The 20,803-nt window shown below is 41.4% G+C and overlaps 5 protein-coding genes across 5 annotated transcripts; 3 read left to right on the top strand and 2 right to left on the bottom strand.

Annotated features, from left to right (window-relative positions):
- Positions 1-2,308: 2,308 nt before the first annotated feature.
- On the top strand, positions 2,309-6,990 carry PKNH_1143500 (coatomer alpha subunit, putative; the record flags this gene model as incomplete). Its single annotated transcript, XM_039114160.1, has 5 exons — positions 2,309-5,327; positions 5,487-6,241; positions 6,408-6,549; positions 6,693-6,838; positions 6,955-6,990. The coding sequence occupies 5 exons, from the start codon at positions 2,309-2,311 to the stop codon at positions 6,988-6,990; spliced, it is 4,098 nt and encodes a 1,365-aa protein (XP_038969778.1).
- Positions 6,991-8,326: 1,336 nt separating this feature from the next.
- PKNH_1143400 (glutaredoxin-like protein) lies at positions 8,327-8,986 on the bottom strand (the record flags this gene model as incomplete). The annotated part of the gene is made up of 1 exon (XM_002261570.1): positions 8,327-8,986. One exon carries the CDS (start codon positions 8,984-8,986, stop codon positions 8,327-8,329), a length of 660 nt encoding a protein of 219 aa, XP_002261606.1.
- Positions 8,987-10,958: 1,972 nt separating this feature from the next.
- Positions 10,959-13,925, top strand: PKNH_1143300 (translation initiation factor IF-2, putative; the record flags this gene model as incomplete). Its single annotated transcript, XM_002261569.1, has 1 exon — positions 10,959-13,925. The coding sequence occupies one exon, from the start codon at positions 10,959-10,961 to the stop codon at positions 13,923-13,925; it is 2,967 nt and encodes a 988-aa protein (XP_002261605.1).
- Positions 13,926-15,538: 1,613 nt separating this feature from the next.
- Positions 15,539-18,924, top strand: PKNH_1143200 (MYND-type zinc finger protein, putative; the record flags this gene model as incomplete). The annotated part of the gene is made up of 16 exons (XM_002261568.1): positions 15,539-15,618; positions 15,847-15,955; positions 16,114-16,305; positions 16,394-16,527; positions 16,665-16,716; positions 16,808-16,946; positions 17,069-17,144; positions 17,288-17,333; positions 17,462-17,511; positions 17,649-17,688; positions 17,782-17,853; positions 17,967-18,029; positions 18,180-18,348; positions 18,486-18,589; positions 18,704-18,760; positions 18,877-18,924. 16 exons carry the CDS (start codon positions 15,539-15,541, stop codon positions 18,922-18,924), a joined length of 1,431 nt encoding a protein of 476 aa, XP_002261604.1.
- Positions 18,925-19,404: 480 nt separating this feature from the next.
- On the bottom strand, positions 19,405-20,744 carry PKNH_1143100 (RING zinc finger protein, putative; the record flags this gene model as incomplete). Its single annotated transcript, XM_002261567.1, has 2 exons — positions 19,405-20,564; positions 20,708-20,744. 2 exons carry the CDS (start codon positions 20,742-20,744, stop codon positions 19,405-19,407), a joined length of 1,197 nt encoding a protein of 398 aa, XP_002261603.1.
- Positions 20,745-20,803: the final 59 nt, after the last annotated feature.

Raw genomic sequence — 20,803 nt, 5'->3', positions numbered from 1 at the left:
CTCTTACCTACTGGTGTAGGTCTATTAGATGCCTTCCTTACGCATTCCCCTCATGTTAAACTTCATAAACCATGGAATCAGCTATTCACCTCGCATCATGCAGGTTGAATAACCCATCCGAATGTAATCCTCCCGTGTGTTCTTCCATACTCCGATGTGTGTTCCCATTTCACGGTGATCATCAAAGCTGATTCTGATGAGCCAAAATTCGAAATAATCAAATTTGGAAGTTCACCTCCTTTCCGAGTTTTTTTTCATTTTTTCCTTTTCTCTTTCTTTTTCCTTTTTCCCTTTTTTTGCTCTACCCCCCCATCTGTCAGGAGAGATACTACCCCCATTTTTGTCAACGCAAATTGTCCAACACAAAAAATTTATTTTTTCTCATCACCGAATGTGGCCACCGTGGCTATGTTCATTTGGGCCTGATGCTAACGATCGAAATGTGTTAGCCTCCCTCTGTAGATTAGTGCAATCGGGGTGATGATGCCACCCGCACGTCTGTATCCATGCACACTTGGGAGCACACCTCGTGGGCAAACTTAAAAAAAGATTTCTCCCCAGTAGAACAAGTGGGAATGAATGGAGTGCAAAAGGGCGACTTTCCTCTGATTCCTTAATGTGAAGCATAAGATATGCCCCTCAAAAGGTACGAATTTGCCATTTGCCCGCTTAGCATAGGGGGAGGGGGGAGGAGGGGTCCCCTTGTTAATACTTATGTGCTAAACCTAAAATTGGTCCCTTCAAATTTCCAGGAGCTCTTGTATTGGACATGGCACTCATCGTGGCAATGGCGTCTCCTTTGACTGCCTTCTTTTGTCTTTCCTCCATTCCCGTATAGTACAAAAAACACACCAACCACACTGTCATGTCCATTAGTTATACACCGAGGTTGTCATCACGTATAGGTGTCCCTTCTCAAATGAACAGAAAATGAAAACCCTCAGGAGGTGTCTTCCTATCCATCGGGGCGGAGAGGGAAGACTTTTTTTTTTTTTTTTTTTTTTTGCCAACTTGGAGGGGAATTTCTCATTTATTTATTCATTTTTTTTTCTTTTTTTTTTTTTTTGTTCCTGCCTGCCACAGCCCCTTTTCTTGCCTTTTCACTTGATCCGTCAATAGGTTGTTCCCATACCGCGTGGCTCCTTATTATTCGACTTAGCTTTTCCATACTTTGTTTTGCCCTACTTTGCTTTTTTTTTTTTTTTTTTTTTTTTTTTTTATTACTTTCTGCTGGGACATCCGACTGCCACCCTGTTCACACATACTATGTTCTTCCTTCTGAAGGATTTTCCATAATACACTGCGCGGGGATCAGAGTGACGCACGTCATATGACACGTTCATACATGAAGGTACTCTGTCGCATCACGCGGGGTCACCTCACTTGGAGGAGAAAAGGCAAAGAGGAATATTACTTTTAAGTAGCATCTTCTGCGTTACATGTACTCTCATTTTTGCTTACACCTCTCTCTGTTGCGTTTTTCCCTAAGTAATCTTCCGCCCCATATTCCCGAATAGTTATTCGCGGTACAATAAATCGACTATTTGGGGACGCGTAGTGCATACATTTGGGACGTGTACAAAAAAAAAAAGGAAAAGGGGGCGAGCCCACCCTCAGGTCGTTTTTAATGGGTTAAGTAAATATGACATCCAAACGAAGCAAAAAAAAAAAAAAAAGTTTGGAGCGTGGCATTCGTAAATGACACATGTGCTTTCTCATCCTTTTAACACCCTTGAATAGTTGCCTTTTTTTTTTTTTTTTTTTTTTTTTTTTTTTGCATTATAATTTCCCCTCCTCAATTATACGTAATGGATACTTGCTCCTTTATGTTCATACGTAAAGTATTCTCCTTTCCCCTTTTATGCGTGCCTAATTAAGTTTTGTAAATTTCCATTTAGTTTGTTTTTCCCTTGGGGAGCCTCCTGAGTTCCAAGAGGCGGGTTGCGCGAGGAGAGTAAAAAAAAAAAAAAAAAGGAAAAAAATATGTTTGCATCTGGAATAGGAAGTTGCCTCCCATAAGAGGAGCTTCTTCTCCTACGTGCAGCTTCGCTCAATACCTTACAAGGGGGGTAGGCACCTTTTCCTGATTTTGAATCTGCCAAGGTGATATATTTGTGTTTACGTGGGTACATGTGCGGTGCGCCGCGTTGTCCGGACTGCAGAGGTGACAAGCCGATAAGGGACAGTGCAAGAAGTGATAAGAGAATTGCCGGTCGAAGTTGAAACATATCCTGGCAACCTGTCCCGCTAACGTATACACCTACCGACCTGTCCTGCCGCTTGCTCACCAATCTGAGAACCGCCCAAGATGCTAGTAAAGTGCGAGACGAAGAGCCAGAGAGTGAAGAGCATCTCCTTCCACCCGAAGATCAACCTCATCCTTGCGGGACTGCACAATGGAATCATTCAGCTATGGGACTACCGCATCGGGATTCTTATTGACAAGTTTGAGGAGCATGAGGGGCCAGTGAGGGGCATAGATTTCCACACCGTGCAGCCCCTCTTTGTCAGTGGAGCAGATGATTATCTAATAAAGGTGTGGAACATACATTTAAAAAAATGTGTATTCAATTTGGTAGGTCATCTGGACTACATCAGGAAGGTGCAGTTCCATTTGACCTACCCATGGATTCTATCAGCATCTGATGACCAGACCATTAGAATATGGAACTGGCAAAGCAGAGTCTGTATAGCCATTTTAACAGGACATAACCATTATGTAATGTGTGCAGAATTCCATCCGACACAGGATCTCATCATTTCCAGCAGTTTGGATAAGACTCTACGCGTGTGGGATATAAAATTACTGAGAGAAAAAAATGTCATATTGACGAATGAAAATGTGATGAACGATTTGCCCTATGGATTATCGAAGGGCATTTACAACCAAGATGTGGTAGGCACAGTTGGAGATAACCAGATGGGTATGCATTCCTTTGTAACGAATAATCAGCAACTCCAGCATCTTCAACAACAACAGAATAACAATAACATGTTTGGTGCTTCAGATGCAATTTGCAAATTCGTTTTGGAGGGTCATGAGAAGGGAGTTAACTGTTGTGCCTTTCATCATAGTCTACCCATCATTGCATCGGGATCAGATGACAAGCTAGTGAAATTGTGGAGGTATAATGATAACAAATGTTGGGAGCTAGACACCTTAAGGGGTCATTTCAACAACGTATCAAGTTTAGTTTTCCACCAAAGCAATGATGATCTATTATTAAGCAACAGTGAAGATAGAACCATTCGTATATGGGACATCAGCAAGCGAGCGTGCATTCATACCTTTAGGAGAGAGAATGACCGGTTTTGGATTTTGTCCTTCAAACCCAACTCCAATTTAATAGCTTCGGGTCATGATTCTGGGATGGTTATTTTTAAATTCGAAAAGGAAAAATGCCCCTTCGACAAATATGGAACTCTCCTGTTATATGTAAAGGAGAAACGTATTTATGCTTATGATGTTAGGAACAATAAACATACCTGCTTGTGTCCCGTCAGGAAGAATGGCAATGCGATGGTGTCGGGGTATTACAAGTTGCTATACAACCAATTCTGCACCACACATGTGATGCTTCTTTTTGTGTACAAGGAGGAGGATCATTACTCCTTCGATCTCATCATTTGCGATACAGTTGGCGAGAGTAGCGGCGCCGGTCGCGCGGTCAGCGCATCTCCCCCAGCCTCTCCCTCGACGCCCTCGGCACTACACTTCTTCAAGTCGTGGGCTAGGGGCGCTAGTGGAAATAATGCAAATGTATCACCACAAAGAAACATTCAAGCGGTGCGGAACCCAGAAGAGTTCAACCCAGACAGTGTGAAGTACTTGATAAAAAACAAACACTGCTCTTCCGTTGCATTTTATACAAGAAATAAGTACCTCCTTGTGGAGAAGAGAAGTGGCAATTACCTCCTTAGCATTCAAAACATACCAGAAGATAACACCTCCAAACGGGTGGAAGTACCCTTTAAGGTGGAAGCAGTGTACCCCCTGAATAATAACAAGGTAATCATCCTTTCGGAGAGCAAAATATATCTATATGATATAAGCCTAAAAAAGATTTTAAATGAAATGAACCACACGGACAGCATCATTTCGGTGGAGATACTTAAGGACCACAACATTGCGTTTGTGTTTAAGTACAACGTTGTTCTGACCACCATCGATTTGGTTCATCTATGTACAGTGCATGAATATATACGAGTGAAAAGTGGAGTCTGGGATGAAGAAAACAAAAATGTCTTCATCTATAATACATTGAGTCACTTAAAATACATATTGATAAATGGAGAGAAGGGGCTCATCAAATGTCTGGAAGAACCTGTGTACCTTTTCAAAATATACAACAACAGATTATTCTACATTACAAGGAAACAGGACGTGATCAGTGAACCATTGAACGATACGGAATATCTATTTAAGTTATCCCTTGCGAACAATGATGAACACAGTGCCTATCATTATTTAGACATACAGCATAAAGGCAACACCTTCGCTAATGGTCCCCATAATGAGGGCAAGAAAAAACTTTACTTTAGTTACAACCTTATAGGATATATTAAAAAAAAGGGCTTTGCAAATTTGGCAGTACAAATGGTAAACAACAATCACACACTTTTTAATCTCTCCATTCAGTTGGGACATCTAAATAATGCTCTGAAAGCAGCTAAAAAAATCAACAAAAAACATATCTGGAACCTCCTAAGTGTTCATGCATTATTACTGGGAAGTTATGACATTGCAGAATATGCCCTGTTGAGAATGAAGGCCTACGACAAGCTCTCTTTTCTGTACCTTTTCAGTGGGAATATTGAAAAACTAAAAAAAATGCAAACTATTTCCATCATACGGGCAGACCTAATCTCTATGTTCCTGAATTCATTATATTTGGGAGACATACAACAGAGGATAAATATATTTGTTCAGCAGAACCAGGTGAACTTAGCTTGGGCGTGCTCCCAACTTTACGACATTCCCATAAATCTGTCAGAGAAGAATTTAGACTTTGATATAAATGAGTGCAGCTATTGCCCCGAGAAGTCTTTCTATTTGTGCCCCCCGATACCCATTGTGAGGATTGACCCGAACGCAGCGCAAAAGAAAAACACATCGACGGAGGAATCAACAGAACAAATGCGTGTGGGAAAAGAAGCACAGAACGGTCCCAGCCTAAAGGATGCTCCACCCAAGTGGGGAATCCCCTCCGCGTGGAATGGATCCTACAACTGGCCTGTCATCAACCTCGAGAAGACGTTTCAGCCGAGAGACGACCCAAGTGCATCCGCACCCCAGTGGTCAAAGAAAAAAGGTCCTGTCAAGTCAGGTAAGGAGCAGGCCACTTCCCATTTTGGCTACTTTCCATTTTGGCTACTTCCCAGATTGGCCACTTCCCAGATTGGCCACTTCCCAGATTGGCCACTTCCCATTTTGGCTACTTCCCAACTTTATGACTTCTTTATCCCCTCCCTCCCCTACCGTGCAGACCAACGAAGCAACGCATCGGAAGCAGACGACGTGTGGAAGGACGAGGTCAACGACGAGGATATCATAAACATCGACCTGGACCTGGAAGACCACAAAGACATTCTGAGCAAGAGTGCAGCTACTCCTACGGGTAGTACCAAAATCGAGCGCGTAGACAACCTTTACGAAATTATGGCAAAAAAGTATGGAAGAATCATGGACCACATAAGGACGGGAAATATAAAGAGCGCACTTGACTTAATTTCAAAAAAATATGGTATCGTTGATATGAAGCCCTTAAAAACAATTATAAAAAATGTATACATTTCGACATATGCTTATCTGACACCCATGCCCAATTTCGCTCCGATGAAGATTCCTATAAACAGCAATGAGGATGCAACAAATACGAACGTATACATCAATGAACACTTTCTTTTCAACCAAATTAAAAAGGCACACAAATTAGTTACCTTGGGGAAGTTTTGCAGTGCTTTGGATCTCTTCAGAAGCAGCCTGTACCACATGATATTTATAACCCCTGGAGATAAAGACAGAGAAATGAATGAATACTTACATATGTGTACTAGCTACATTTTAGCCATGAGATTAGAAGAGGAAAGAAATACCACTGCTACGGAGGATCCAAGGAGGAGCTTAGAGTTGATGGCTTACTTTACTTGTTGCCCTATGCAGAACTCGCATTTGTACCTAGTCCTAAGGAGAGGCATGGGTCTTGCTTGGAAGGCGCAGAACTACGTGACGGCTGGATCGGTGAGACACGAACCATGTGGCGGGAAATCATCACATCCCCCCTGTCTGTTCCTTGACCCCCCCTCCCCCCCTCCCTGGGCAACCTTTGCATCGCCACTACGATCATCGCTGCGTCATCCCCATGTCATCATAACACCAATACCCCCCCACCCCTTCTTCTGTGCAGTTCGCCAAACGGCTAATAAACGGGAACTACGAGAGCATCAAAGGCTCCGAGGAGGAAATCGTTAAGGCGAAGAAAATACTGCTCATGTGCGAGCAGAAGAGCACGGAACAATACAACATTGACTACGACCCCAACGACTACCGTAAGGATGAAAAAAAATAAATAAATAAAAATACCCCCTTTCAAAGCAGTTACCTTCGTTTCCGTGCACTCCTCAACAGTATGATAAAAGCATATTGACCAATTAACCATATCTTCATATCCCCGTTCTCATCACCCACACAGATAACATGAGAGTATGTAGCGTCAGCTTAACGAGGATCAAGCCAAATGAAGAAACCGTGAGCTGCCCTTTTTGCCAATCCGTGTCGAAGCGAGAATATACGTCCAAGATGTGCCCGAACTGTTTGATTGCCCACCTTGGCAAAAAGGTAATGTGGGTAGCACCCAAGTGTGACATAATACTCGCAAGGTAGATGGTCTGTGCGAGTGCACGCAGAGATATTGTGCCACATGTGGTGTATTTTCATTTTCATCCTTTTTTTAGGCCCTCGGATTTGACTTCCTAAACAAGAACGCATGATCAAGGCAACTGTTTTTTTTTTTTTTTTTTTTTTTTTTTTTGCCTCCCCGTAGCGCAGCGTCATTCACATAATGATTTACCACTTACATCAGCTCAGTCTCCAACTGTGTCACCACTTCTTTAACCGACGGGCGCACCTCACCTCAACATCGCAGAAAAGTCACACAAAAAGGAGAAGAAAGGGTACCGCCTAGGGGAAGTGTACAAGCTATTCCTCACATGAGCTTGAGGGATGCATACACCTGGAATGATTAATTAAAAACGGGGCGGCCACTCAACAGGGTAATATGGTCATACCAACTTACCCATTGTGCATATGTGTGCATTGTGATCGATCACATGCAGCTCATATTGTTGTTAATTTTTGTAGCTCATATTATTGCTGTATGTTACCATGTGGTGCATAACTTCGCTGGGTCTCTCCTGTAACTGTGCGTTTCCTTGTTAAAATTGTAACTGTTCGGCTGCATGAGCAGTTGTGCGTTTCCTCACAGTTGCCTCTACGTTGTACTACACGATTCTATACTGTACTGCACTATTATATACTATTCTGTATTGTGCTTTACGCAAAAACCGGTTTCCACGTAACTATGGAAAGAACGCGCACCACCGCGCGCACCTTCACATTGGCCCATTTGTCAACCACTGGACAAAATTCCACTGAATGCAACACTCACATTATATATACATTGTTATCACTTCTGTGATTAGTGAGAAGACCCATTGGGAACAGGCCCCGCATAATAAGTGTGGGCCTTTGTATTCCAAAGAGTTCGCTGTATTAGAGCACGTTTTTTTAAAAGGGAACCTTCTTTTAGGGGAGAGCGCCCGCGAGAGGGATAAAAATCAGAGCGACAAAGTTATCACTCCAACGATGGTGTGGAGAAAAGGAAATTGGGGAATACCCACAGAAGTGACAAACCTGTTTACAGAGTTAAGTTCTTTGGGTGTTGCCACGTGGAAGTATCCTCGTGTGAGAAGCACCGTAGGGAGGTAGACACAATTCAAAAAAGAAAAGAGAAAAAAGAAAAAAAAAAAAAAAAAAAAAGAAAAAAGAAAAAATTGTCACCGGTTAGACAGGAAAGGGGAGAATTTCAGCTCCGTGAAGCCTAAATCATCTTAGGATGATAACTGACAAAGGGGGGTAGAAAAAGAACGACTTTTGTTAACCACCCACATAGTGTCCCATCCCCTTAAGGGGTCTTCGCGCATTGGTAATTTTCTACATCTCGTGTAGCACGCTATCAGTGAAGTGCATACCCTGCGCTATGGGAAGTAACTGGGAAAAGATGGGAAATTATTGTACTATTTGGAAGGTTTTTGGACGATGTGTAAGTCATTCCTCGAAGCAGTCTTCCGGAATCACTTCCCGCAGATCGCCACTGTCGTACATGCTCTTAATAATGTCGTGGCCGCCAATCAATTCCTTGTTGATGTACAACTGCGGGTATGTGGGCCAATTAGAATAAACCTTCAATTCATTACGTACGTCTTGGTCTTGTAGAATATCGAAGGTAGTGTACTTTATCTTACAACTATTTAGCATAAACACAACTGCATTACTGAATTTGCATTGAGGAAATGTTTTACTTCCCTTCATGAAGAGGATGATTTTGTTGTTCGTTATTAATTGCTCTATTTTTTTCACCGTATCTGATTTTTCTGTGGAGTTGCATTCCCCACTTTGAGTAGCCTCCATGGAGGAGCCTCCTCTTTGAATATACTTCCTAATGAAGGATGTAACCGTTGAGACATTGCAGTTGGCAAATTTTTTTATGATCTGGCCATTCTGATAAAATTCAAATACTCCGTTTTCGTTGTTTTCTTCCTTTGGACTAACCACGTACACTTCTAACATAGGACAATCTTCTACAATGGCTTGGCAAACCTCCATGTGTAATTCGTATTCCTTTTCCTTGCTCGACTTGAGGTACAGTAGCTTCAATCCGTGTCCCTCCACGAACTTGTCCTTTTCTTCTTCCTTAATGAAGTTCATTTTCCTTACTATTATGGTGGATCCTTTTTTATTTATTATTATTTTATTTTTTATTTTTTTTTTTTATTTTTTTATTTTATTTTATTTTTTTTTTTTATTTTTTTTGTGTGTGTGTTTTCTTGGGGAGAAAAAAAGGTAAAACAAACGTTATGGCATTCCCCAATGTGAAAACACTTTTAATTTTCAAAAGGTGAAAAGAAATTATACCCTCTGTTGTTTTGTTTTGTTTTGTTTTGTTTTGTATTTTTTTTTTTTTTTTTTTTTTTTTTTTGGACTTTCCAACGTGGAGAAATTGTAAAGGGGGAAAACTGCAAACTGACCAAATTAGCAGGCGTGTGGAAAAGAACGGAAAGTTTCTCTCAAATGGATGATCTTCTCATGAAGCCGATCAACAAAAAGGAGAAGCCAAATATAAGGAAAATTTTTTTCTTTTTTTTTTTTTTTCAAATATGGCCCCTAAAAACATGGGAATTTATATCTTATTTTATTCGTTAATGGGACCTTCCTTACCATGGAAAGTTGTTGTTACTTGAGAAGTGTACTCAGAAGGGTTTCGTCATGCACACAACATGGGTAAAGGCATGCTACATATAATAAGCCCGTAAAACTAGACCAAATAATATTTGCGAATGCGTGTGATCCACTTGAGTTCCAAAACGGATTATAGCAGTAGCCGACGCGTGAGGAACCGCCTTTCCCAGTCTGCGTCAAAATTATTTCCTCTTAATGTGGTGACTTTTTTAAATAGATCTTCCCGTATGCTACGTTCCAGTGAAGTTGAAAAAAAAAAAAATAAAAATAAAAAAAATCAAATAATATAATATAATATAATAATAAAGAATTCCAAATGTGAAACAACAACAAAAAAAAAAAAAAAGAAAAAAAAAAAAAAGTGTAGTGTTCTCTACCACGTATATCGCCATGCAGTAAGTTTTACCCGTATTACCCGTAGGCGTTCGTGTAGGAAATTACGGTGGCGGTTTGCATACGCGTGGCATATGGAGGGCATGCATACTCCCCCCCGGCTAGTACACCGAGGTGATAAAAAAAAAAAAATTAAATAAAGAGGAGTTCGCGGCTGCCAGAAAAATGCATTTCAGATGGAAAGGCGGAAGAGGGATGAACGCAGAAAGCGCAGATCATCATAAAGCGCTACTTTTCAGTATCGCGAGTACCTTTTTTTTTTTTTTTTTTTTTTTTTTTTTTAATCCAACTTTCTGTAAACTGCGGAACGGAAGCAAATTCACAGCGAAAAAAAAGAAGAGAAGAGAAAAAAAAAGGCAAAGTTAATTAACCGAACAGTTAAATTTAAAGAAGGCAAAGCTTTAGCCATTATCACCCAACCTTTTCTAAAGCCTTTTTTTTTCAGTGATGGGCGATGCGAGCCGGCAAATGGGAAAAGTGGGTCAGCGTGAAACGTGAACAGGTAGAAAAGTTCCTCCTCCGTTGGAAACGTCCAAAGTAATTCAAACGGTTAAAAGTGCAGGAAAAGCAACCGTGGTTGGAGCAACGGTCATCGGAGCAAGGGTGATGGGAGCAAGGGTGATCGGAGCGAGGGTGATCGAAGGAAGAGTGGTCGAACCAACCGTTGTTGAAGTTTCTGCCATCACAGCTACCGACTCGGGAGCTCCCCCTGGAAGAGGATGCTCGAGGGAAAACCCAAGCTGTGCACATAGAACGCCGCGAGAAATGTGATTCCCACGGATACGGAAGAGCAACTATCGCATCATCTCCAACTGTAAAATTTGGGATTCACCGCCAAAAAGGGGAATGAAAGTTTTTCTGCCGACTAGGAAAAAACGAAAAGACGAGAAAAAGAGAAGCTGTACGCCGGAAGAGAACTTTTAAGTGGAATTCCCAAAAGAAAAATCCACACACACCTTCTGCATAGGCAACTACCATATGCTATACCCCCATACATATACACACGTACATTCGCACACCACTTGGCTCCACTACCATTTTATCCAACATGAGTAAAAATAAAAAGGGGAAGAAAAAGGATGACTTGGACGCAATCCTTGCCGAATTCGGTTTTGACGAAAAGCGGGAAGATGAAGTAAAGGACCAGAAGGACAAGGGAGGAGAAGGAGTCAACGGAGAAGCAGGCGGTGCAGGTACCCCTGCTGGTGCAGAGGAAAATGAGGCGACCAAAATGTCCAAGTCGAAAAAGAAAAAGGAAAAGATGAAACAGAAGAAGGAGCAAATGAAGGGCAAGGAAAATGTAGAAGAGGGGGATGAAGGAGAAGCGAAGAAGGCAATGGCCGAGCAGGGCGCCGATGAGGCAGATGCCAATGATGATGCTAATGATGATGCTAATGACGCCGCCAATGATGGTGCCAATGATGCCGCCAATGATGGTGCCAATGATGCCGCCAAAAAGAACAAGAAAAAGAAAAAAAAGGACAAGGAGAAAGGGAAGGAACAAAAAGGCACGTCAGGGATGTCAGAAATGGCCAAAGCAGCCGCGGAAAGGCTCAGGCTACTAAAGGAGTATGAAGAAAAGAAAAGGGAAGAGGAAAAAAGAAAACAAGAAGAGGAAGAAGAAAGGATTCGAAAGGAGGAGGAAGAAAAGGAAAAAAAACGATTAGCTAAATTGGAAAAAAAAATGCAATTAAAAAAGGAAGGAAAATTGTTAAGTGCAAAAGCCAAGGAAGAAAAAAAAAAAAAAGAATTGTATTTGAAAACCCTGAAAGAATCTGGGGTACTCATCGAACCGAAGGAAAAAGCCAAAGCGGAAATCATCAACATCGACTTGAACAAAACAAAGGCTTTCTTAAAGAAGAAGAAGAACAAAACGAATGCTAACACAAGTGGAAGCGGAAATATGAATAACAACGCAGATGGGGCAGGAGGTACTACACCCCAGGGGAACAAGCTAGTTGAAGAACAAGCCAAAGACGAACCCAAAGAAATTGTCTTGGACGACTGGGAGGATTTCCTCAACGTGGATGAAGAAAGTAAAAAGGAAAAACAATCCAATGAAAATCAGAATAATGCAAAGACGGATAAGGAAAGAAACAAATCTAAGGAGGCAAAAGGGTCAGAGGGGAAAAAAGGTACAAAGGTGGACGCACTTAGCGCCAAGAAAGGAAAAAAAAAAAACGACACTAGCAAGACCAACGGTAATGAAAAACACAGCAACACGCAAAATGAATCAGACGATGAAAGCGAATATCGATCAGCCATTGTGTGTATATTGGGTCATGTCGACACCGGAAAAACCAAATTACTGGACAAACTTCGACATACAAATGTACAGGATAATGAGGCCGGAGGAATTACACAACAAATCGGAGCGACCTTTTTCCCAAAGGATGTCTTAGATAAGGAAATAAAAAAAGTAGATGAAAGTATCAAGTGCATGTCGAAAGGAATTATGATTATCGATACCCCGGGGCATGAGTCATTTTACAATTTGAGGAAAAGAGGTTCCTCTCTCTGTGACATAGCCATTTTAGTGATTGACTTAATGCACGGATTAGAACAACAAACAAAGGAATCCATTCAAATATTGAAACAAAGGAATTGCCCTTTTGTTATTGCATTGAACAAAATTGATAGGCTTTATATGTGGAACAAGAATGACTGGTCTCCATTTAACAGCACTTTTAATAAGCAAAAGGAAAATACACAAGATGAATTTAAGGATAGACTACAAAATATCCTTAATGAGCTAGCCGAACAAGGATTGAATTGCCAACTCTATTGGGAAAACCCCAACCCACGGAAGTATGTTTCCATCGTACCGACAAGTGCAATAACTGGAGAAGGAATTGCCGACTTAATCATGATTTTAGTAAAGCTGACCCAGAATTTTATGCTTAAAAATATTGAATACCATGATAAATTAGAATGCACCGTTTTGGAAGTAAAAAATATTGAAGGGCTAGGAACAACCATCGACGTAATTCTCACTAATGGCGTCCTGAAGGAATCAGATACCATCGTCCTGTGTGGTATGAATGGACCCATTGTCACAGTTATTAGAGCTTTATTAACTCCACAACCGTTAAAAGAGCTAAGAATAAAAAACGAGTATGTGCACCACAAATCTATTAAGGCATGCATTGGAGTGAAAATCTCTGCCAACGGATTGGAAGAAGTGCTCTGTGGTACTTCCTTATTCGTTGCCAACAACACCAACGAAATTGAAGACTACAAAAAGAAAGCAATGACAGATGTTTCAGATGTCTTCAATCATGTCGATAAAACGGGGGTAGGTCTGTACGTTATGGCTAGCACCCTTGGTTCCTTAGAAGCATTACTCATCTTTTTAAAGGATTCCAAAATACCCGTTTTTGCAGTGAATATTGGAACAGTGCAAAAGAAAGATGTGAAGAAAGCTAGCGTCATGAGGGAGAAGGGGAAACCTGAATATTCAGTCATCCTAGCCTTTGATGTTAAAATCGATCCAGAAGCAGAGAAGGAGGCGCAAATCTTAGGAGTGGAAATTATGCAGAAGGATATTATTTACCACTTGTTTGATGCCTTCACAAGTTATATTAAAAAAATTGAGGAAGAGAAAAAACAGAGCAAGTTGACGGATGCCATTTTCCCATGCGAACTGTCCATTGTCAACGACTGTGTATTTAATAAAAAGGATCCAATCGTCATTGGGGTTAAGGTAGATTGTGGAATATTGAAAATTGGAACCCCACTATATATCCCTGAGAAGAGCCTAAAAATAGGAAACGTCGTTAGCATTCTCTTGAACAAAAAAACCTGTGAAAAAGCCAAAAAGGGAGACGAAGTTTCTATTAAAATTTGTGGAGAACCACACATCACCTTTGGAAGGCACTTTGATTTTAATCAAAAGATATACAGCAAAATTACCAGAGAGAGCATTGACGTATTGAAGGAGTACTTTAGGAGCGAGTTAACCATGGAGGACTGGAAACTCGTCGTGCAGCTCAAGAAAATCTATAACATTATCTGACACCACGGGCACAGGGAAACGCGCACATCCCCCAGGTCTATGTCTTTTAATGGGTCACGCGTGATTCAACACGCGTGTTGAATCACGCGCGTCCAGTTACGCCTATCGGGTCGTTGTTTCCTTCTCTCCCCCCATGGGAAAAAGTAAAAAAGAACGCACACTTCCAACTTTCTAACCTCTAATGGACATCTCCAAGTCCGCAAAATTTGAAAGGAATAATCAGTCGCATTGACGGAGAACATGTACAAGAGGGGGGAAAAGGGTGTACCTAAAAGGACAGTGTACCCCAAGACTGTCTCTCATCCCCATATAAATTCGCAACGTGTTTCTATTCATGTGCTCAAACACGTGTGCATTCCTTATGTTTTCCACATGTGCGAAGGGCCTTTCTCTTCTTTCAGCGCACCGCTACACGCGCACCCCCCCCCCCCTTCCCTTCCTTTTTATCACCTCCAAAAAAAAGGCCTATTTGAAATGTTACCATATGTGCTGTATTCATTTCCGTCGGTATCCACCTGCGCCGCTGCATGGTTGTGTCATTGTAGCATTTTTAAAACGGAAAAATTTAACATTTGAAAATTTTAAATTCACATTTTTAATCAAACAAAGGTGGGTCATCCCTATGAACGATTCTCTCGCAAAATGCGCAAAGGGGATGTAACACACTGAACGTTGCAATGCTTTAAGCGTACATGATTAATCGTATTTACCAACTTGATTTTTTTTTTTTTTTTTTTTTCTTTTTAAATGGTGAATGTTTGGAGGATCTCCTCCTTCGGCATTTCCCACAAGGTTCTCCGTCCTGTCTGTCCGTTTGCCTGAACAGGTCAGGTAAAACGGTTCAACTGGTAAATGCGAGACAAAAAAATAAAAAAAAATAAAAAAAATAAATAAAATAAACAGGGGAGAGCAAATAGATGAAATGTGTACCAAAGGTGACATCGCGAAAATGTTTCTACAAAATGGGGAGGGCCTTAAAAAGGAGTGGAGACTTCTCTAATGAGCTTCACCCTTCCGATATGTCGTTGCTTAAAAATGAAGCATACATACGCGGAGTTAAAAGGGTGTAACAAAACTGTGGCAACAATTTTTTTTTTTTTTTTTTTTTTTTTTTTTTGTAGAAAAAAATAATCGATTCCCTCAGCGTCATACATGTTCTTCCGATGTTATTTTGCGGCGCGGTTGCATCAGACAGTGCAGCTAGCTTTCCCTCCACACAAAGTGGTGCAGCGATCGCTATTGTGGGTGTCCCCGAAATGGCTTTCTCCTCGAGAGCATACTTAAAAGAGTGCATGTCATTGGGAGTAGCATAATAGGAACACCCACATGGCGAACCCTTTAGCGCAGTCCATAAATTATAGAGTGACCCCGTTTAAAATAAAGCGATTAATTCCTGCTAAGGAATATTTTTTCTCCGTTTATGCACACATTCCCCCCATAAGGAAGATGCCCATTTTGAAGGACCGCCTGATTTGATTACACAACTTGACCTCCACATGGGGACCCGCTCAAATTCAAAAACTAAACGAGATTTTTTTTCCATAAAATATTCATTAACACGTACTTCAAAGTTCCATAGAAAGCAGTTTAGCTAAAGTTGAACTTGGACCGAAATGGATATTACGGATGTGAACTTCTTCACTCATGTGAATGATCTCCGGAGTGGGGGGGTCCTAGACATATATTCCAAGAGGTATGAAGGAAAGAAAAAAAAGAGAAAAAATAATCGAAAAAATAATCGAAAAAATAATCGAAAAAATAATCGAAAAAATAATCGAAAAAATAATGAATAAAAGGATACGTAAATGCAACACAACGAGGCGACCTACTAAAAGGCTCGCCACACAATCGTGACGAAGCCTGTTTGAGAATACCCACTTTTTTCAAAACACGCTGCTAAATCACGATGTCTTCCCCTTAGATGGTTTGAATGCCACAAGAACCTGGTCTCCATAAACCTCTACCTCCACCGCAACAGTGAAATGATGGACACCATCGGGGACGAACGTATCGACGCCCTCATGAGGAAGGTACCGGGAATAACCACCTGAGTAGTTTAGTATATTTTTCTTTGAAGAAGTAGCCAACACTCATATGCACACATATGTATATGTATATTTACCTACACATGGGAAGAACTCCACCATTCTCTACACTTCCTTTCCCCTCCTCCTCCTGCATTGAAAAGTTTGAAACACTGGTTAGAGAACTAATCACCACCTACTTCGTTCGATTTATCCACACGGAAGAACTAACAAAGTGTACTAAAGACAAAATATTGGAACAGGAAATTGGTGGAAGCGAATTGCAGACTATCAATGGAGATGGAAAAAACGGGGGTGATACAACTACGGAGAATCGCATCTCCAGTTACATATCGGTATGGATCCACACCTTTTATACGTACATTCCTAAGGGGGTCAGATATTCCACTTATTAACCCACTTACTTACCCTCTCCATCCCCAGCTATACCACGAAGTGACATTACTGAACATCGTCGAGAGGATCCTATGCGCAGATCACGCATACGACAAAATAAACAACCACATGATAAATCTCTTTGCCTACATTTATTCCAATTTGGTGGCCTTCCTCAAGAGGTAAGAGATTGTTAAAACGGGTATACGTGAAGGTTTATCAGGACTCAGCGGAGTAGACACTCTCAATGCACGACTTAAAGTTTTATTTATTTATTTATTTTTATTATTTTTTTTTTTTTAATTTTTCCTCCGTTCAGCAATTCGGAGGAGTACTTCTCCAAACCCATAAGCGAGATGTCCATAAGCGAGGTCACCAGGAGGGGGGGATACAACTGGAGAGTAATTTCATTAACCCTCTGCGCATCAATGTATGAGTGCTCCCTCCTTCGCCCTGCTGCAGATGCTCATAGAAGAAAACGACAAGTCGCAAAACATAGACAGACTGAAAATATACATGTGCGTTATCAACGCCCTGCGGAACATAACGGATAGGATTCATCTGCTAAACAACACAATCATCAATAAGATAGTGGACTACGGTTAGGGGAGAAGGAGGCACCAAGGCATAATATTTCGCTCCTTTCGAACAAACTGATTACTTCACGATGCTCTCTTGAAGTGGATACAATACAAGATAAGCACCTCTCTTCCCCATCCTCAGATGTTTTGCTAATTCTAATTCCTCTCTTGGAGAAGAGACCGTGGGAGCATGGAAACTATGTGTTTGAAGGAAATGAGTAATTTGATACTCGTTGCTTATATACCTAAGTGGATTGATGAATACACGTCCATATGGACATGCGCATGTGTTTAATAGACACTCCTTTGGGGTTACTCTCCACACACACACACACACACACACGCACACGTACACACGCAGGTGGGTAAAACGGGAAGGCAACACCTTATGTACGATTGAGAAACAGGTAGAGGCAAGGAAAAAGAACAAGTGCGAATAACAAAGTGTATTTTTTATTTTTTCCTGTCCACTTTTCATATGGAAAAAAATATCTTCCTCCCTGAACTGCACATGACGTCTACCCTCTCCCCCAAGCTGTGGTTGATACTGTACACCCTGATATTGACTAGGAACTGTCAAGAAAAGTAAAAAAAAAAAAAAAAAAAAAAAAAAAAAAAAAAAAAAACACCCTGAGGAGAGGAGTTCCAAACGGGAATGGGGCTTATCCGACAATCGCATGTATTAACATTAATTGTTCTTCCCTTCATTGCACTTCACACAGGTACGAAATGACCAACTATAGGAGAAACAACATTTTGAAGGTATACACGGGTTGCGCATCGTTTGGGTGTGCGATTAGTCCCGTTTTGTTTGCTCCACCGCGTCCATCCCACTGGTTCTGTCCTGCCACTCAGCTCCGGAAATACATGAATGAGCCCCTGCACGAGCAACTTCCACCCATGAAGACACTGCACACGTTCATCGAGGTAAAGCGGGAAGTGAAAATACGAAAGGGAGGGAGACAAATGGGCAATCCAACAAACGAACTGATAAACAAACGAACCGAAATGTGGTGTCATCCCCTCTGCACGGCCTGCAGCACCTGTACATTTCCAAGAGCATCTTCCCAGAAAACAAGAACTCCTACCTGATCATCGACGTGGTGAGTCATTCCCACAAGGAAAAAAAGAAAAAAAGAAAAAAAAAAAAACAGAAAGGAGGAAAGAAAAAGTGGCGAATATCCCTAAACAGAAAAATAAACTTTGCCACTTCACCGTTGCACCATCGCCGCTCCCCCTTCCACCGTGCGCAGGTGCCGGAAATCTTTGAAGAAATCAAGGAGGATGTGTTGAAGAACAAAAAGAAATTGGCGTCCCTCCTAAGCACCGTCACCATCGACAGGGCCCTTCTGGGGGGCATTTCTGACATGTACCTGTCCGTGTATGAATTTGACCAACAGGGCGGGAAGGGCGCAAAGAACGGTAACACTCCAAAGGAGGCAAACGTCTCAACGGTGCAAACGCCTTACCGGAGGGAAGTAGTTCAGACGAGCTGAAAAACGTATACCAACAGGTCAACACTACCTCCCCGTGCATTCTCCTCGCAACCCAAATTTCAGACACCGGCGGCGGTCCTCACTCCAGGGATCAAAAAGGCACAGATTACAAACGCGGCGAAGCAGTAACGGAGGAGTCTTTCCTCTGCGATAGCTGCAAGGAGATTGTAATTAACAAAACGGAAGGAGAAAAAAAAAAAAAAAAAAAAAAATCCTATACATCGAAGGACCATATCCTTATCCTTGGGCCCATTCCCTCTCCACTTTTCCCGCACTTTCAGGCCGAACTACAATGTTCACAATGCAAACGGGCGTACTACTGCTCCAAGGAGTGCCAGGTGGGTTTATGCAACGTAAAAGTGGGCGATCTTGTACAAAGTAATACGCACAAATATTTCGTGCCCGTCTATATATTTCCGCTTCTCCTCCTCCTTTTCGCTGTGACACGGCACAGATGAAGGACTGGTTTCACCACAGACAGGTGTGCTCATACGTAACATAACATCAATCTGCAATTTCACAAAAACAAGAAGAGGTGGAACGACGGCATTCTCGCAGTTGGTTCTTACATGAACAGTCAAGGACAAGATAATGCAAATATGATGGAAGGCGCGTCAATGTTGGAGAAGGAAAAACATTGCCGTTCGAGTGTAGCCACTACGTCCAACTGCACAACACATGAATCAAAAAGGGGGGCCACAAAAATGTGTGTGTGGTGTATATGCGTCGTGAGCGTGTGCGTCTTATAGGAGGAACAAAACCACGAAGACATGTTTCTGCGTAGTATACATGTGCCAAAACATGACATAGAGACGATTAACATTCCATATAATTGTTTGCCTAAAATAGGAATGCTGAACAAAAAAAAAGAAAAAAAGAAAAAAGAAAAAAGAAAAAAAAAAAAAAAAAAAAAAAAAAAAAAAAAAAAAAAAAAAAAAACTTTGGGCGTGTCATTGCGCACACGCTCTCTTTGTCACGCCACTCAAACAACTTCACCCTGTGCGTTCAGACAACTGACAATGTTGGTCCTGCAGATGGGGCACGCTTGGCTTTTGTACAACCACTTGGTAAGGCAACCTACATGGAAGAAATGACGCTTGTCGCAAGGCATCATCATGACATCATCGCTACGCACGTAGTTCATCATACATATGGAGCAGATATCTTCATCTTCCTCAGTTCCCTCGTCGTCAACTTCCTGGTAACCTTCCTCGTCAGCTTGGTCGTTGTCCACCCCGAGGTGTGAACTGCCCACCCCATTGGATGCGACTTCCGAACCAGGGGTGGGCACTTTCCCCGGAGACTCTCCATTGACTGAGTCAAAATTTTCATTTGGATTATTACTTCCCTTAAGAGGATTTAGCATCTCCTTCAATTGGTCATCAACAAGGGGTGGTGGTGTATTTCTCACACTGAAAGAATCCCTAAATTTTTTTTTTTTTTTTTTTTCCTCCTCTCTATTGTCCTTCCTCTGCATAACCCTCTTGACCTTATCAAATATAACTTCAAAAGATGGTTTTTTTAATTTTTTTTTTTTTTTTTTCTGTTCATTGCGCGAATTACCCCGGACAAAGTTTATATCGCTGTACTTTAGGACGGTCAATTTACTTATCACATTTTCTGGCGTCGGAATGCGGTCGTTTTCATCAACGGAGAAGTTCACAATGACACAAATAATTATGGAAAGGAATAAGCCTAGGGAAATGTAAAATAGCAGGGGTAGGAAGTACAAGGTGATGGTTAGATAGTAATAGAGCTTTATGAATTTTAGAGCCAATGTGTTAAAGGAGCATTTGTTTCTGTAAAAATGCAGCAGGTGAAGAGACAACAACACCAGGAGGAATGTTAATGAGTTAAATAACTTAATCAAATATATCACCAGACTTCTGAACCTTTCGTTGTTTTCTATTTCGTCTCGCTTCTTTACCCTCACAATTGTTAAATGGACATGGCAGATACTTTTTATCCATATGCCTATCGCCAACACACGGTTGTAGTAATCACATGGTTCGCATGGGGTTCGAAGGAAGTATAAACCCATGCTGACCAGGCCTACGATACTCGCTATCAGCACCAGGTGGAGCATCGTCGTCAGGTACCTGTACAGTGTTCTTTCGGGTGGACACATTTCTACGTAGTTCACTGGGGAGAGAAAAAAAAAAAAAAAAAAAAAAAAAAAAAAAAAATATATATATATATATATACATATACATGTATATGTATATATATATTCTTCCAAATAACAATGCGAGTGTGTACCCTGCGGGGTACGTTTTCTTTCTCACCACTCCCATTCGTGCTATCCACGTCGTCTTCAATCATTTTTTCTTGCACCGTCTGACTTTATTCTTTGATCAATTTCCGTTTCGTCCAACAGAAGC

Source organism: Plasmodium knowlesi (assembly GCF_000006355.2).
Source record: "Plasmodium knowlesi strain H genome assembly, chromosome: 11".
Lineage (NCBI taxonomy): Eukaryota > Apicomplexa > Aconoidasida > Haemosporida > Plasmodiidae > Plasmodium > Plasmodium knowlesi.
This window is presented reverse-complemented; position numbering and strand designations above follow the sequence as displayed.